This window comes from Lithobates pipiens, unplaced genomic scaffold (genome assembly GCF_037356315.1).
Source record: "Lithobates pipiens isolate NorthernLeopardFrog02 unplaced genomic scaffold, aLitPip1_a1.2 Scaffold_22, whole genome shotgun sequence".
In the NCBI taxonomy this organism is placed as follows: domain Eukaryota; kingdom Metazoa; phylum Chordata; class Amphibia; order Anura; family Ranidae; genus Lithobates; species Lithobates pipiens.
In genome coordinates, this window is record NW_027507784.1 from 276,306,511 (window position 1) to 276,324,010 (window position 17,500).

The 17,500-nt window shown below is 45.1% G+C and overlaps 1 protein-coding gene across 1 annotated transcript in view; it reads left to right on the forward strand.

Annotated features, from left to right (window-relative positions):
- Positions 1-360: 360 nt before the first annotated feature.
- Positions 361-17,500, forward strand: part of GET4 (guided entry of tail-anchored proteins factor 4) — a 37,959-nt gene continuing 20,819 nt past the window's right edge. The window contains exons 1-3 of the mRNA XM_077449065.1: positions 361-569; positions 14,468-14,546; positions 14,727-14,808. Of these exons, the coding sequence (XP_077305191.1) occupies positions 418-569; positions 14,468-14,546; positions 14,727-14,808 (313 nt within the window). The 5' untranslated portion in view covers positions 361-417. The remainder of the gene's footprint in view (positions 570-14,467; positions 14,547-14,726; positions 14,809-17,500) is intronic.

The window sequence follows — 17,500 nt, forward strand, 5'->3', positions numbered from 1 at the left end:
AATATGGGGGAAATCTTACAATGGGGACACTAGAGGTTCCCTCACTTTGGAGAGATTTCCTCTCACTTCCTGTCTTGGCTATTGGACAGGAAGTGGAGGGAAATCTTCCCAAGGGAACACAGGAGGTAAAAAAGCACGTTTTGGGAAAAGGGTTATTTTTTTGTTGCTTTAATTGCCCAACTCCATAGCCACGTCTATCTATACACACAACGAGCCTCTCCCTGCCTTCTGTTCAGTCCAATAGAACTGATCATCTCAGAGGGACTTCACAGCAGACAGCAGCAGCCAATCAGCTGCCGGAACTCCGGGTCACGTGGCCATGTCAGTGCGCGGCCGCTCATGTGACCTTGCTCGGCTTCCGTACGCAGAAGGGGGGAGGGGGCAGCGTGTGTTGATCAGCCCCGGTGACGTCTCCCCATGATGGCTGCTGCAATGGCGGAGCAGGAGGGCTCCAAAGGCAGCGCCCGGAACCGGGGAGGAGTGCAGCGTGTGGAGGGGAAGCTACGGGCCAGTGTGGAGAAGGGAGACTACTACGAGGCCCACCAGATGTACCGAACACTCTTCTTCAGGTATGGAGGGGAACGTCCGAAACCTTCCAGAGCTTTCTAGGGCCCTTGCCTCCAGCGAAACGCTGATTGGCCGCCGGCGTTCTGGTTGCTAGGGGAAGGCGGGGCTACCTTCAGCGCTGGCATTTGACTGGCCGGGATTCGTGTCAATCTGTGGAAAGTCCTCGCTTAACTCTTCAGCCGCCAGAACCTGGCAGCTCTTCCTGCTCCCTGATTGGCTCATGTCTTCTAGTTGCTATGGGGGGGCTGCACCTGGGCCTTGGGAGGATTCCTGGGTAGGTTAGGGGGCCTTACATTGCTTGGTGACAGCAGGCCATGTGTGTGACTGGTGACATCTGCTGTGTGATGTGGATGGAACCATCACATATGGCTTCCCATAGGAATCTGTCATCACTTCCACTCCTCTGATCATCATCTGACCATAGGGATGGCTGGACTGACACCTGTACAGCCTCAGTGGGAGGCCGGGGTGTCCCCACCACACAGCACAGCCTGACCGCACACAGCGCCAAGACTTGGCCTGGTGCCGCCTAATGACACCCCATCAAAGTCACATATTGTACCCATAAACTCCACCCAGACGCCTTCTCTCTGAGATCTTTCTCAGGGTAGAAATCCACTTTGTCCACCAAATGTATTTGCAAACCCATCTATTACCTTATAAAAGTATCAGTGACCTCATCACAGGGCTGTGGGAGGGGCCCCAGCATGCCCCACCCACTACAGACTGCTTACAGAAAACCACAGTAGGGGACGGGGACAAGACCAGTCACCCTGCACAAGGAAACGGAACAGCAGTGACCGGTCTTTAACGGCTTGTGGTTCAGCCGCCGCAGCTCTACTGCAGCAGGTTGGTTGTGCAAAATCACGTTATTGTACGTGATGTCGCGAGGCTTGAATAGCAGGCGCACTGCCGCGAGTCAGTCCGCAGGGATACCAGCGATCGTCTCACCGGGAGGAAGAATTAGCGAAATACTGTTGTAAACAAGCATTTCCCTGTTCTGCCTGCTGACACTGATCACAGCTCCCTTTAAAGAGGAAGTAAACCCTGATGAGTTTACTTCCTCTTTCATTCCCTGCAAAGGCAAAGCATAATGGACTACTATGCATCGCATAGTAGCCCATTATGTGTCACTTACCTGACACAGGAGCCAGCGATGTCACCGCTGTCCCCTGTAGTCTGGCGCATCCATCTTTTCGGTGGGGTCTCGCAGCTCCGCCGCTGTCATTCGGCGGAGCCGCAATGACGTCACTTCCGCGCATGCGCACGGGAGCCGACACGCGTGGCAGCTCCATTGTTGGAAATGCCGCGCTCAGTGCGCCTGCGCGTCGCTGTCTACGGCACATGCGCCGTAGACAGCGGTGGCTGTCTTCAGGCAAATATCTCCTAAACCGTATAGGTTTAGGAGATATTTCTTGGACCTACAGGTAAGCCTTAATCTAGGCTTACCTGTAGGTCAAAGTGGTTTGTAAGGGTTTACAACCACTTTAATCGGGAGCAGTGATCAGTGTTGTCACACACAGCCCCTCCCCCCACAGTTAGAATCACTCCCTAGGACACTCTTGACCCCTGCAGCACCCACTCCTGGCTAGCCCCTTCGCTGCCAGTCACGTTTACACAGTAATCCAGTGCGTTTTTTAATCCCACTGATCGATGTATAAATGTGGTCCCAAAATAGCGGCAAAAGTGTCTGTGTCCGCCATAATGTCGCATTTACGATTAACATTGCCGCCATTACTAGTAAAAAAATGTTTTAAATGCCATAAAACTATCCCCTATTTTGTAGACGCTATAACTTTTGCACAAACCAATCAATAAACGCTTATTGCGATAATTTTTAGTAAATGCATTTTATTTTTATTTTTTTCAAAATTGTTGCTCCCCTTTTTGTTTATAGCGCAAAAAATTAAAACAGCAGAGGTGATCAAATACCACCAAAAGAAAGCTCTATGGGGAAAAAAGGACGTCAATTTTGTTTGGGAGCCACACCGCACGACCGTGCAATTGTCAGTTAAAGCGACGCAGTGCCGAATCGCAAAAAGTGCTCTGGTCTTTGGCCAGCCAAATGGTCCGGGGCTGAAGTGGTTAATAAAATGTTTATAGAGGTTGGGTTCACACTGATGCAAATTTGAGCGTTTTTCCACATCCAATTCGTGTGACAGGAGGGTGGGATTGGCTCTCAATAGAGCCAGTTCACACAGCCGCAAAGCGCACTGGCAAACAATTCTGTGCATCTTGGGTCTGAATTTGCACCTGAAAACGGAGCCAGATTCGCCCCTGAAACAGCGAACAGGGATGCATCGGACCCCTGCTTTATGCTACGGCCGCAGCTAATGGAAACCTAGCCTACGATTTATTAATCGATCTTAACCACTGAAGGACCGAATGGCACAGCTGGGCACAAGCATGTACAGGTAGATTGCCCTTTAGGAGCCCAGCCGTGGGTCGCACACGCTGCCGGCACACTCGCAACCCGGTCCTGAGCTCTGTGGCCGCAGCACCCACGGACCCGATTGCCGCTGGTGTTCCGTGATCGGGTCACAGAGCTGAAGAACGGGGAGAGGTAAGTGTAAACAAACCTCTCCCCGTGCTTCCTAGTGACCTTGTCACTGATCGTCTGTTCCCTGTTATAGGGAAAGACGATCAGTGACGTCACATGCCACGCCACGCCCCCTACAGTAAAACACACACACAAACACACACACACACACACACTTAACTCCTACACTGCCCCCCTAGTGGTTAACCTCTTCACTGCCAGTAACGTTTTTACAGTAATCAGTGCATTTTTAATCGCACTGATCGCTGTATTAATGCCAATGGTCCCAAAAATGTGTCAAAATTGTCCGACGTGTCCGCCATAATGTCACAGTCACAATAAAATTGCTGATCGCCGCCATTACTAGTAAAAAAATAAATAATAAAAATGCCATAAAACTATCCCTTATTTTGTAGACGCTATAACTTTTGCGCAAACCAATAAACGCTTATTGCGATTTTATTAAATTTTTTTACCAAAAATATGTAGGAGAATGGGGACATCGATTTTGTTTGGGAGCCACATCAGTTAAAGTGACAATTAAAAAAAAAAAAAAAAAGCACTATTTTTTACTATAATATCCCCCAAAAATGTGTATAAAACCTTTTTTTTTTTTTTTTCCCCTCAGCTTTGGCCGATACGTATTCTTCTACATACATATTTTTGGTAAAAAAATCGCAATAGGCAATTATTGGTTTGCGCTAACGGTATAGCGTTTACTAAATAGGGGATAGTTTTATGGCATTTTTTTTTTTTTTTATTTTTATTCATTTTTTTTTTTTTTTAAGTCGGCCTGTACCTTTAGCAGAGAAACAGACCCAAAGCATCATGTTTTCACCTTCGTGCTTGAATGTAGCGATTGGTGTTCTTGGGGTCATAGTCAGCATGTGGCACAGTCCCCCCTCCCCCTCTTATACTTAAGCCAATCAATCCAGCGCTGCGATCGAGAGCAGCAGCGGGAGCCACTAACTCCTGCTGCTGTCAATCACAGCCAGTAAGGAGAGAGCAGGGTGTAGGACCAAGCTGCTCTATGTGTGCCGCACACAGAGCAGGGCTCAGCAGCAAGCATGTACAGCAGGGGAGAGGACACAAAATCACTTTAATGAATAGACCAGTGATGGTCAACTTACTAGATAATGAGGGCCTGCAGACCCTGACACATCCCCCATGTTGATGGGGGGGGGGGGGTCTCTTCCTTACAACCATGGGCTGTGATTGTAGGGGTCTGGAATACCATTTTAAGAAAGGCGGGGCCGGCAGATCCTGGCGCACCTCCCCCCCCCCCATATGTGACTCAGTATGGGGTACATATCTAGTACTCCTACCCATTCACCCCCCAAAAAATAGTGTCGTTTAACAAAAATCATGAGGCAGTTTTTAACAAGTCCTTTATTAAAAATTTGAATGTCCCTGATGTAGATCCAACATCAATCATGTCATCCTCTGTCACTGACCAGATTTAACAAAAACAAAAGATCCTCCCCTCAACTAATGGGGATGGGCGCTCACTTGCGCCAATGTTCTATTTTTTTTTTTTTTTTGTAAATTTGGCATGGAAATCCATACCAGACCCAAGTCGCACTCATTTTAAGCCGGGTCCTGTCCATTAAAGTGGGATCTATGTCGGAACAAAGTCGTAGGGCAAATCCGTATCGAATTTCCTGTGACTTTTGTGTCGGATCAGTGTGAGCATGGCCCAAATCGTGAATATACTGTATGTAAAGGGTGGGGGCCACCTTTAGTTCCCACACTAAATTATTAAAGCATTTTATGATCTGATGGATTCAGATCCTGACTGTGTGGTGAGGAATCGCCCATGCTGATTGTTTTGGGCAGGTTGGCATTTCTTCACCAGTCATGGGTTTCCCCAAACTAATGTTGGCTAAGAAAACTTGCCCAGATGTGGAAGATAAAAAAAAAAAGCTTAATACAAGACGCCTTCATTTCCACTGACTGTCTTCAGCTTTGCTCCTGATGACACTAAGAGCCCTTTCACACTGAAAAGCGCCCAGACGTCGGCCGTAAAGTGCTGCTATTTTTAGTGGTGGTTTTAACCCCCGATAGCTCCAAAAAGGGTTAAAAACGCTGCTGCAGCTTTGCCGGCGGTATGGCGGTGCTGCCCATTGAGTTCAGTGGGCAGGGGCGCTTTAGGAGCGGTGTATTCACTGCTCCTACAGTGCTCCAAAGGAGCTGCTTGCAGGACTTTTTGTGATGCCCTGCCAGTGCAGTGCCCCAGTGTGAAAGCACTTTTTTCAGTCAATTTACAGGTGCTGTTTTTAGCGCTAAAGTGCCTGAAAAAACGCCTCCAGTGTGAAAGTGGTCTAAAGGCTGGTGTATAAGGACTGATGTACACACTAATGGTGTAATGGGGAGCACATGTTCAAAGCGACCTGTCCCATCCCTGAGAGGTTACTCAAATCTTTAGGTCATCTCTTCTGTCTTAAAGCAGTATCAAACCCAAAACAAAAAAAATGGAATATATTGCAGTATTGGATGCGGTCCACTTCCGGTCAATCTGCCTAGGTCAGTGATGGCGAACCTTGGCACCCCAGATGTTTTGGAACTACATTTCCCATGATGCTCGTGCACTCTTCAGTGTAGTGGCGCATCATGGGAAATGTAGTTCCAAACCATCTGGGGTGCCAAGGTTCGCCATCACTGGCCTAGGTGATTCCACCTGAAATCTGGTTCCGCCCCCCCGCAGCCTTCTGGGACATGTTGTGGGACCATTCACAGGGCGCAAAGCAGCTTGCACATTTACTGTGAATCTGCAAGGAGTCGCAACCCACTTCCCACACTAAACATGCTGGCACCAGGAGCCTGAAGAACCCCCACGGGTGAAGATGGTGCTGGATCCCTGGACAGTTAAGTGTCCTTCTAATAAATGTTTAGCAGTTACAGTATTTGCTGATTTTGTATATTTGCCCACTGACAAAGAAATGATCAGTCTATAGTTTTAATGGTAGGTTTATTTTAACAGCGAGAGACAGAATAACAACAAAAATATTCAGTAAAAAGCATTTTAACCACTTGCTTACTGGGCACTTAAACACCCTTCCTGACCAGACCAATTTTCAGCTTTTGGTGCTCTCACACTTTGAATGACAATTACTCAGTCATGCAACACTGTACCCAAATTAATTTTGTGTCCTTTTTTTCCCCACAAATAGAGCTTTCTTTTGGTGGTATTTGATCACCTCTGGGGTTTTTATTTTTTGCGCTATAAATGAAAAAAGACCGAAAATTTTCAAAAAAAAACGCATATTTCTTTGTTTCTGTGATAAAATTTTGCAAATTATAATTTTTTTTTCATACATTTTGGCCACAATTTATACTGCTATATATCTTTGGTAAAAATAACCCAAATTAGTGGATATTATTTGGTCTTTGTGAAAGTTAGAGAGTCTACAAGCTGTGGTGCGAATCGCACAAAATTGATCACACCTGATTTACTGGTGGCCTATCTCATTTCTTGCGACCCGAACAAGCCAGGAAAGTACAAATACCCCCCAAATTACCCCTTTTTTGAAAGTAGACATTCCAAGGTATTTAGTAAGATGCATGGGGAGGTTTTTGATGTTGTCATCTTTTTCCCACAATTCTTTGCAAAATGAAGATTTTTTTTTTTTTTTTTCTCACAAAATTTTCAATGTAATAGGTTATTTCTCTCACATGGCATGTGTATACCACAAATGACACCCCAAAATACGTTCTGCTACTCCTGAGTATTACGATACCAAATGTGTGAGACTTTTACACAGCCTGGCCACATACAGAGGCCCAATTTTGAAATAGCACCATCAGGCGTTCTAGGAGCATAAATGACACATTTCATTTCTCAACCACCTATTACATTTTTGAAGGCCCTGGAGCACCAGGACAATGGAAATGCCCACAAAGTGACCCCATTTTGGAAAGCTAACACCCCAACGTATAATCTATGAGGCATAATGAGTCGTTTGAATGGTTCATTTTTTTTTCAGAAGTTTTGGGAAAATGTGGAAAAAAAATGAAAACGCATTTTTTTTTTTTTACGCAAAGTTGTCCATTTATAAGATATTTCCAACACATAGCATGTACATAGCAAAAATGACACCCCAAAATACGTTCTACTACTCCTCCTGAGTATAACGATACCAAATGTGTGAGACTTTTACACAGCCTGACCACATACAGAGGCCCAATATTGAAATAGCACCATCAGGCGTTCTAGGAGCATAAATTACACATCTTATTTCTCAACCACCTATTACAGTTTTGAAGGCCCTGGAGCACCAGGACAATGGAAATGCCCACGTGGCACTGACCCCACGTGGCACTGACGACAGATGGCACTGGAGGCAGATGTCGCTGCGGCTGGCACTGGGGCTGGCACTGGCAGATGCTGCTGGCTATTTGCTCTGGCTAATTGCTCTGGCAAATGGGGCTGGCAGATGGCACTGCGGCTGGCAGGTGGCACTGGGGCTGACGGCACTGGTGCTGGCAGGCGGCACTGGGGCAGGCGGCGCTGGGGCTGACGGCGCTGGGGCTGGGGGCTGGCGGCACTGGGGCTGGCGGATGGCACTGGGGCTGACGGCACTGGCGGCACTGGGGCTGGCGGCACTGGCGGGCGGTGCTGGGGCTGGCGGGCGGCACTGGGGCTGGCGGCACTGGCGGGCGGCGCTGGGGCTGGCGGCACTGGGGCTGGCGGCACTGGCAGGTGGCACTGGCGCCACTGGGGCTGACAGATGGCACTGGGGCTGACGGATGGCACTGGGGCTGACAGATGGCACTGGGGCTGACAGATGGCACTGGGGCTGACACACAGATCGCTCTCCCTCCTCACACGCTGTCTCTGTGTGAGGAGGGAGAGACACTGCAATGGGAGATGATCTCATATGTTTACATATGAGATCATCTCCCATTGGCAGCTGCGATCGCGCTGTGAACGGCCGCTTTGATTGGCCGTTCACGGCGATCTGTATTTGCCTGTCTCCGGGAGACACGGCGAATACAATACTTCCAGGCGAAGGAACCCGCCCGCTCTAAGGCCGTCATTCGGCTATAGGGCGGGTGGGAGGAGGTTAATGAGTGAAATAAGTATTTGATCCCTATCAATCGACAAGATTTCTGAGTCTCGGGTGTCTCTTTATACAGGTAACAAGCTGAGATTAGGAGAACTCCCTTTATGAGTGCTCCTAATCTCAGCTCGTTACCAGTGTATAGGACACCTGTCCACAGAAGCGATTCCAATCTCTCCACCATGGAAAGCTGTCCAATCGGGGACAAGATTGTAGACCTACGCAAGACTAGAATGGACTACAAGACAAACGTCAAACAGCTTGGTGAGAGGGTGACAACAGTTTATTTGAAAATGGAAGAAACACATAATGGCTGTCAAACTCCCTCGGTCTGGGGCCCCATGCAAGGCCTCACCTCCTGGAGTTTAAATGATCATGGGAACGGTGAGGAATCAGCCCAAAACTATATAGGAGAATCTTGTCAATGATCTCAAGGCAGCAGGGACCATAGTCACCAAGAAAAATTGATAACACACTATGCCTTTAAGGACTGAAATACTGCAGAGCCTGCAAGATTCCCCTGCTCAAGAAAGCACATATAGAGGCCCATCTGAAGTTTGCTAATGAACATCTGAATGATTCAGAGGAGAACTGCATGAAAGTGTTGTGGTCAGATGAGAACAAAATCAAGCTATTTGCTATCAACTCCTGTGTTTGGAGGAGTGCTGCCTATGACACCTAGAACACTATCCCCACTGCCAAACATGGAGGTGGAAACATTATGCTTTGGGGGTGTTTTTCTGCTAAGGGGATAGGACAACTTCACTGCATCAAAGGACATGATGGACAGGGCCATGTACTGTCAAATCTTGGGTGAGAAACCGATCCTCCAATGCAAGTGGTATCGCATCTTTATTGCCTCTTGCTAAATGCTTCTCACCATGATCTCCCACCCTATTCAAAGGCTTGGGGAAAAGATTTCCAACACTCCATCTCCCCCATTGACTGACAAAAATGCTTTACTCTAACGTACAGACTCTCTCTAGCCACTAAAACTCAAAAAGGGTTTAAACTGGTGACAAGGTGGTATAGATGCCCTTTGACTTTACATCATTTCACAATACCAGATACCTGTTGGCGATGTCTAAGCTCCAGGGGCACCATGCTCCACGGCTGGTGCTCCCGGGTGCATTCAAGTCCATTAAAGATGTATTGCGTCCCTTCTTGGCCCCAGCCAGAATGGTGATTCCACGGTATTGGGAGTCGAGGATTATACCTTCCCTGGGGGAGTGGGCTATTGAAGTTGACCGCATTAGAGACCTTGAACATCTGTTGGCTGAGGAATCTAATAAAGACTATCAGTCCTCTCTTACTTGGAATTCTTGGTCCATGTTTCGCTACTCATCGGACTTCATCTCCTGGGCAGAGGGCAACCTAGACTGCACCACCTCATGACCATGTTGGAGTGACTCCTGTTCCTAACCTTTCTGCTTTCCCTTAAATCCTTCTCTTCATATAAATGTACTCCTCAAAATCCAGATGCAAAATATGACCCTCACACGCAAATCCTCTACAACATAACAGGTTTTTAGAATAAGTTTGATTGTAATTAATACATGAAGTTTACATGTAATCCCCTCCTGTACAGGGAGAGGCCCCTTTAATTATCCATGTTATGTCTCAACTTGTTTGTTCAAATGTTTTTTCCTTGTTATGGACACACATAACAAACTTTGTAAAATACTACATTATGTATCCTTCATATACACTTGACTTATTGTCACCATCTACTACTGTTATTGATGTTGTCTGTGGAATACATTTCCTTCGTTTTGTTTGTTTATTTCACTAAAACAAGATTGAACTAAATCTTGGATGAGAACCTCCTTCCCTCAGCAAGGGCATTGAAAATGGGCCATGGGTGGGTATTCCAGCATGACAACCCACAACAAGGCCACAAAGGAGTGGCTTAAGAAGAAGCACATTAAAGTCTTGGAGTGACCTAGCCAGTCTCCAGACCTTAATCCCAGAGAAAATATGTGGAGGGAGCTGAAAGTTCTAGTTACCAAACTCCAGCCTCAAAACCTTAATGACTTGGAGGATCTGCAAAGAGGAGTGGGACAAAATCCATTCTGAGATGTGTTCAAACCTGGGGGCCAACTACAAGGAATGTCTGACCTCTGTTATTGTCAACAAGGGTTTTGCCACCAAATACGACGTCCATGTTTTGCGAAGGGGTTGAATACTTATTTCACTAATTTTTTACCTCCCTGGCGGTATGATTATTTCTGATTTTAGGTGCTGAATGCGGTACCATTATTTTGCATGGAAATTTTGGCGTTTTTTTTTTTTTTTTATATTGTAGGCCTGCACTTCTTAGGAATAACTCATCCTGGGTATGATAGTAGTTTGAAACACAAAATCATAAATTATAATAGAACTATAAATAACAAATAATAACAAAAAAATATTCAATAATGTAATCAAACCAATAACACTGAAATTTGCTCAGTTGCATAGTTGTCGCTGTCACTAGATTTAGTGTTTGATGACGAATTTCCCCAGAAATCGATATCGCTCAATTCTGCTTATTCTAATTTATTATCGCTGTTTTCTAGTTGGTCTATAACCACTTTTGATATAAAGGGACACTTTTTGATTGCTATGGACAATCTCCAAATTCCAGGCAGAAAAAACAGTATTTTATAATATAAAACTACATGCAGGGCACTGCACAGGTCACTAGGGACAAAGGGGTGTGTATATATATATATATATATATATATATATATATATATATATATATATATATATATATATATATATATATATATATATATATATATATATATAAATTTTTTTTTTTTTATACAGTACTGCAATCTGTAAGATTACAGTACTGTATGTGTATTGTGTGGTTTTTCTTTTTTGAATTTGGCACCGGTCTCCGTTCCCGTGCGTCGCAGGGAACGGAGCTCAGCGCCACTCGGGCACTGTGTGAATCGAGCGAGGAGACAGCTCGCACGCACAGCGGGAAGACCTCGCAGGATCCAGGGGACAAGGTAAGTAACTCTCCCTGTATCCTGCAATGCGATCCCGAGTCTGGCTCGGGGTTACAGCTTATGGTACTGAAATTCCACCCCGAGCCAGACTCGGGAATAACGCTAGGGGGCTTAAAATGCTAGTCAATTTATAACTTTCGAGAAATGTGTTTTTCTGGATTATTTATTTATTTATTTTTTGTTCTGTCTCTCACTGTTAAAATAAACCTACCATTAAAATTGTAGACTGATTATTTCTTTGTCAGTGGGCACTGGACACCAGTGGGCACCCTCCACTGTATATTGCTGCAGTTTGTTGGCTCATTGTGTTTGTGTTTTTTATATCATCTGTATTAAAGGAGATGTACAGCCAAACAAGCTATGATGTACTTCTCCTGTGGATATCCTGTGGATCCTGTGGAGTACAAAACCAACTCTACTCCTGTGACCCATTTTCAGCATACAGCGGGCTGAAATCATGGAGCCTGTGCAGGCTCGGGCAAGAGCGTGACAATGCAGTTGGGATCCGCCCACATGCCTGGACCAGCACCCGACTCAGCCTATCAGCAAGGTGCCCCACAGCCCAGTGCTCCAGTGAGGGGGGGGGGTGTTATGGTCGCAGACAGTGGTGATGGACGTTCACCAGCTCTCTGAGAACCAAGCGATTAGCGGCGTTTGGTCACTCTGTTCTCAGTGTTGGGGACAGATGCAGCATCAGACCGATGCTATATCCACCTAGGTAAGTATTAATCTGCGGGGGGGGGGGGGGGGGGAAATTCCAATACATCTTTTAATGTAAACTTCTGCTTGTCTCTAAAGCAACGTGTTCACCTTCCCTTTTTACTCCCACCTTCATAATGGTCATAGAATTATTGTCATCATAAACTACATGAATAGTGGAAATATACATTTTTATGTAGGTTTCTTTTGAGATGTTCACGTAGCTTATTGTCAATATTATTAATCCATGTTGTTAATGTTTTTAAAAGACTTATTTTTTATTTTTTTTCTATGTATAGTTTGTCATTATTATATTTGTACACCTGGAGAGACATATCTGTGCATTACATATACCGTTCTGTGGTATGCCAGCCACAAAGGATTTGTCTGATTGAAAGCAACAGACTTTCGGTAATCTCTAATAACATGAAACACCCACAATGCTCCATTGGCCGGGCTAAGGCCCCTTTCACACGGGACGGATCCGTAATGATCCGCTTGCTCAGCGGGGATCGCTCCGTTTATCCCAGCTGAGCCGGCAGATGACAGGGCGGTCTTGGCACACTGTGTAGGGACCGCCCTGTCAGCTCTCCGCTCTCCTCTATGGGGGACGGATGAACACAGACTGTCTGTCCGTGTTCATCCGCTCTGCAGACGGATAGAAAAATAGGCTTTTCCCCCATCTGCAGAATCGGACCATAGCGGAGACGGACGATATCGGGTGTCTGTTGATGTTCATCCGCAGACACCCGCTATCCCATAGGGATGCATGTATGTCCGTATTTCATCCGCAAACGGTCCGCCCGTGTGAAAGGGGCCTTAGGGAATGTAGGAGCAGCTATTTTTTTTTTTTTTCATGTTAGGAGAGGCTTACTATGGTAACAATATTTTGATAATGCTGGAGTGTACCTTTTTTATATTTATATAAGGTATGACATTTATATAAAAGGAATAGTAAACTGCGTTTAAAAAAAATCAAAATCAAAGGCCAGATGTCTCCCACAGTGGGATCCTGGAAAGTGGAAGAATAGGCATAGCGCTGCTTCTAAGGCTCCATGCACACTGGAGCTCATAAACTGCAGTTTATTGGCGTTTGGGCATTTTTTTTTTTTCTTTTAAAGCCCATAAACTTCACTCTGTTAGACCCCCTTTCACACTGGGGCGTTTTTCAGGCGTTTTTCATGCGCTTTAGCATTAAAAAAAGCGCCTGAAAGAAGCTGCAACTGCAATCCCAATGTAAAAGCCCGAGTGCTTTCACACCAAGATCCCTTTCACACTGGGGCGTTTTTCAGGCGTTTTTCATGCGCTTTAGCATTAAAAAAAGCGCCTGAAAGAAGCTGCAACTGCAATCCCAATGTAAAAGCCCGAGTGCTTTCACACCAAGATCCCTTTCACACTGGGGCGTTTTTTTCAGGCGCTTTAGTGTTAAAAAAAGCGCCTGAAAGAAGCTGCAACCCCAATGTAAAAGCCCGAGTGCTTTCACACTGAGGCGCTGCGCTGGCGGAGCGTCAAAAAGTCCTGCAAGCAGCTTCTTTGCAGCGCTTTTGGAGCGGTGACTACAACGCTGCTAAAACGGCCCTTCCCATTGAAATCAATGGGAAGCGCTTGTAAAACGCCTGAAAAACGCTACTGGCAGCAGCATTTTGTGGGCACTTTTAACCCTTTATTTGGCCACTAGCAGGGGTTAAAAGTGCCCCATTAACGCTCAAAAAACGCTGGTAAAGGGCTGCTAATTTAAGCGGCGCTTTACGAGCGTTTTTCGGGCGCTGACATATCACATTGGGACTGCAGATAAGGCTTCTTTCAAGCGCTTTTTTTAACGCTAAAGCGCTTGAAAAACGCCCCAGTGTGAAAGGGGTCTTAGCCTATGTGTCCATGCACACATGGACGTTTTTTTAGCTTTAATGAGCAGTGGAGTTTATGGGCTTTTTTCTGAACGCCAGAAATTTGCATTCAAAGTGCCGTTTTTCACCGCCAAAAACCGATAAACGTGAATAAACACACGTTAATTGGTGTTCGGCATTCTATTTTTTTTTTTTCAATGCATTGTGGGAGTTTGGAATGTACTGTGGGATTTTTGGAGTGTCCTCTGTGTATTTTTATTGAAAACGCTCATAAATACTAGTACAAAACGCTGTTAAAAGCACGTTTTTCAACCAGCGTTTTCTTTCTGCCAGCAATCTGGCATCCAGAAAAAGCTTTTTTGAGCTTCAGTGTGCATGGAGCCTAACCCTTTCTCGCCCGTTAGCAGGGGGTAAAAGTGGCCCGCTAGTGGCCGAATAGCACCACAAAATTGACAGTATAGCGCCGCTTTACCGCCGACGCACCTACCTCCCCAGTGTGAAAGGGGCATTTGAGTTCCAGGGATTGTCTTGTTGCCATCTCTGTCCTTGGAGAGATTTGTGAATAAATTCTTGTGCTTCTGAGTGGGAGGAAGTCTTACCAGTGGAAACGCCCTAATAATACCTGACAGTTTCCTTTTTGGGTTCACCCAGATGTGGGTAAGATCTGATCTTGGTTACAATGTAATTTGATTTGCCTTGGTGATCTTTTTTACAAATGTAACTTCTCGGCTAAAGTTCCCCTTGTTTGTTTTCCAGGTATATGCCGCAGAACAAACACACCGAAGCCAGAGAATTAATGTATTCTGGAGCTCTGCTGTTTTTCAGCCATGGTCAAGTAAGAACATATTCCTGCTCTATCAATGTCACATTGGCTGCAGCTATTAAAGTGTAACTTTGTTGCCTTATTTGGCAGTAACTTGTTTAATCAGCGTTTCTTCCTGTAAGCACTAAAGTCGTGTTTTGTTTACTTTTCATTTGTAAACCTTCATTTTGAATACTTTTGTTTGCCTTGCAGCAAAACAGTGCTGCTGATCTGTCCATGCTTGTTCTGGAGTCGCTAGAAAAATCTGAAGCCAAAGTGACAGAAAACTTATTAGGTGAGATTGGGCTGATGTATAAAACTTCTGCTTCCTTCCATTAAAGCTAATCTCCACACAAACTACTAAATATATCACTGAAATGCATGTATATATGGGATGTGTTTTACCTGCCAAAGGATTTGTAATTTTGCCCAATTCAGTCCACAAATTTAGGCAGCACAACCAGGCTGTTGAATTGACTTTGTTTAATTTCAGATAAGCAACCTAACTAGGTCACTTTCTTGCCCCCCAGCCTGTGACTAGACAGTGAAGGAGCAGCAGCTTAACAATGAGGTTATCTCTCTGCCCTATTTGTTTGTCAGCATAACACACCTGATAGCCCCCAACTGCCTCCTATTGCTCTCCCAGAGGCTACATAATATTCTATTAATTTGTGTGGTGTGTTTTTATTTTTTATTTTTTTTTCTGTCTGGAGTTTATCCTCCCTCCCTACCTACCTGCTTTACAAGGGGGTGGATGGACATACCCGTACTTTCACAATCTGCTGCTCCTGCCTTCATCTCACAGCAGACGGCATCGGCTAAAGGTACAGATCCAACTGGAGTGGCTGTGTGCCATGTGATTGCTGTGATGATCAATCAGCGATCACTAGTGTAGTTTTACAATGAAGAACCCATCCCTTCCCCCTACAATACAGGAAAGCTGCCACAGTCGTGGGGGGGTGGAGGGGGGGCGGCGGCAAAGGGCCACTGACCACCAATGTCTATGTTGAACCAGTACAATTTTAAGTTCATACCTGGAGTTTGGCTTTAACCTCTTGCTGCCACATGTACACATATATGCCCCCTCACTGAAGTGGGTCATCTTCTTTGAGGCTGCATATATGCATTGCATTGTCTTTGTGCTAGGAGTGTACTACACAGCGCTTTCCCAGCACAGGGATTGGGCTGTCACAACCACTAACAATCTGGAACCAGAATTCCCCCGATTACCTAATCGCTGTGATAACCTCCGTTCAGCTATCACAGTGATCAATCACTGTAAAACCCAACCCTGTGTATGCTTTTTCCTCTGACTGAGGAGAAAGATGATGTATCCGTCTCTTTGCTAGGGGAGAAAAATGTTAATAAAAGTGTGTAAATAATAAATGCACAAAAGCTGGATTAAGGTTTTAATCTAGAATTTCAAAAAAGAGAAGCATTTTTAATCATCAGGAGGAGAATTATTTATTTTTATTTTTTTGGTGGTAGGTCAATGAGGGTGCTGATAGTTACTTTAAACAACTTGCCAGCAGACCTTCACCTCAAAAAAAATAGTTGTGAAGCCTTAAAGTGACAGTCCGCATTCCTTATAACCAAATGTTTTTAAAATTTCCCAAACTGGATTATTAAAGGATTAGTTCACCTTTGCAAAAAAATAATAAAATGCACTTTTTTTTTTTTTTTTTTTTTTATGGGGGGGAGGGAAGGAAGGGGGGAGAGAGAAAGTGTTTTTATATTTTGTTAGGAACTTGTCTTGCACCCATGATCAGCAGATTGCAGGCGTAATGCCAGCTCCTGCAGACTGTCTGTGTAGCTGCTTACCTGATATGGGGAGGCAGTTAAACACTGACTGGATGCTCTATGAACGACCTACAGTGGTCACTAGTGCCTTGGTTGTCCATTGGGAACTACAAGTTTCAGCCACAGGGGCTGTCGGTACTTGTAGTTCATTGATTCACAGGGTTCTGCAAGGCCACGCTCTGTTTGGAGAGGAGATCGCTGCCACAAGGTGTTTGGGGTGGGGGGGTCATGGATATGGGTTGGATGCTAAGCATGTTACACCCTAAATATGGGTGTAAGATGTTCAGAAAGGTGGTCTTCTTTCAAGGCTTTAACAAAAGTTGTTTTTGGGGGGGGGTCAGGGGGTGTGAGAGAGTACATACTGCTTTCCTTCACAGCATTGTATGTGCTGCAAAAAGATGTCTGTTATAACAGACAGTGGAGTTAATTTACTAAAGGCACAAATAGACTGCAAATAGTTTCCCCAGAGCTTAGTGCAGGGGGTCTCCAAACTGCGGCCCTCCAGTTGTTAAGGAACTACAATTCCCATCATGCCTAGTCAGGTCTGTGAATGTCAGTTTTGCAATGCCTCATGGGATGTGTAGTTCCTTAACAACTGGAAGGCCGTAGTTTGGAGATCCCTGGCTTAGTGAATGGGGTGCAGCTCTGCTTATTTCCACCATCCAATCATGTGCAAGCAAAAATGCTGTTTTAGTTTCATTGCGCCTGATTGGATATTCTTTACAATGTGAAGCTTCGCCACATTCACTAATCTCTGGGTGGAAATGAGTGCAACTGCATTTGCAAAGTGCACACTCTGCCTTTTTAATAGATGAACCCCAGTGGCATGTCTGTCCTACAAGCAGAAATGCATTGAGGACTTCGGTCATGTCCTCTTCCTCTCTAGATTGGGGCCCTCAGCTATGGTAGGTAGCCACTATAGTGCCAGGTTTCGGTCTGTACAGTTTCCCATTTAAAAAATAAAATAAAAAAAATTAAAAAAATTCCAGTTTGTGTCACTTGTATTGACACAGCATTGAAATTTATAATAATTACCAACAAGAATTATTTAACAAGGAAGGCATAGCATTCTTTACATATCCTATCACTGTGCTTGATCAAACAGTGCCTATTTTTGAAATCATCCCAATTTCTTAAATAAGACTCGCATTTAACGTCTCCTCATTTTACTTTGGTAAATATGACCT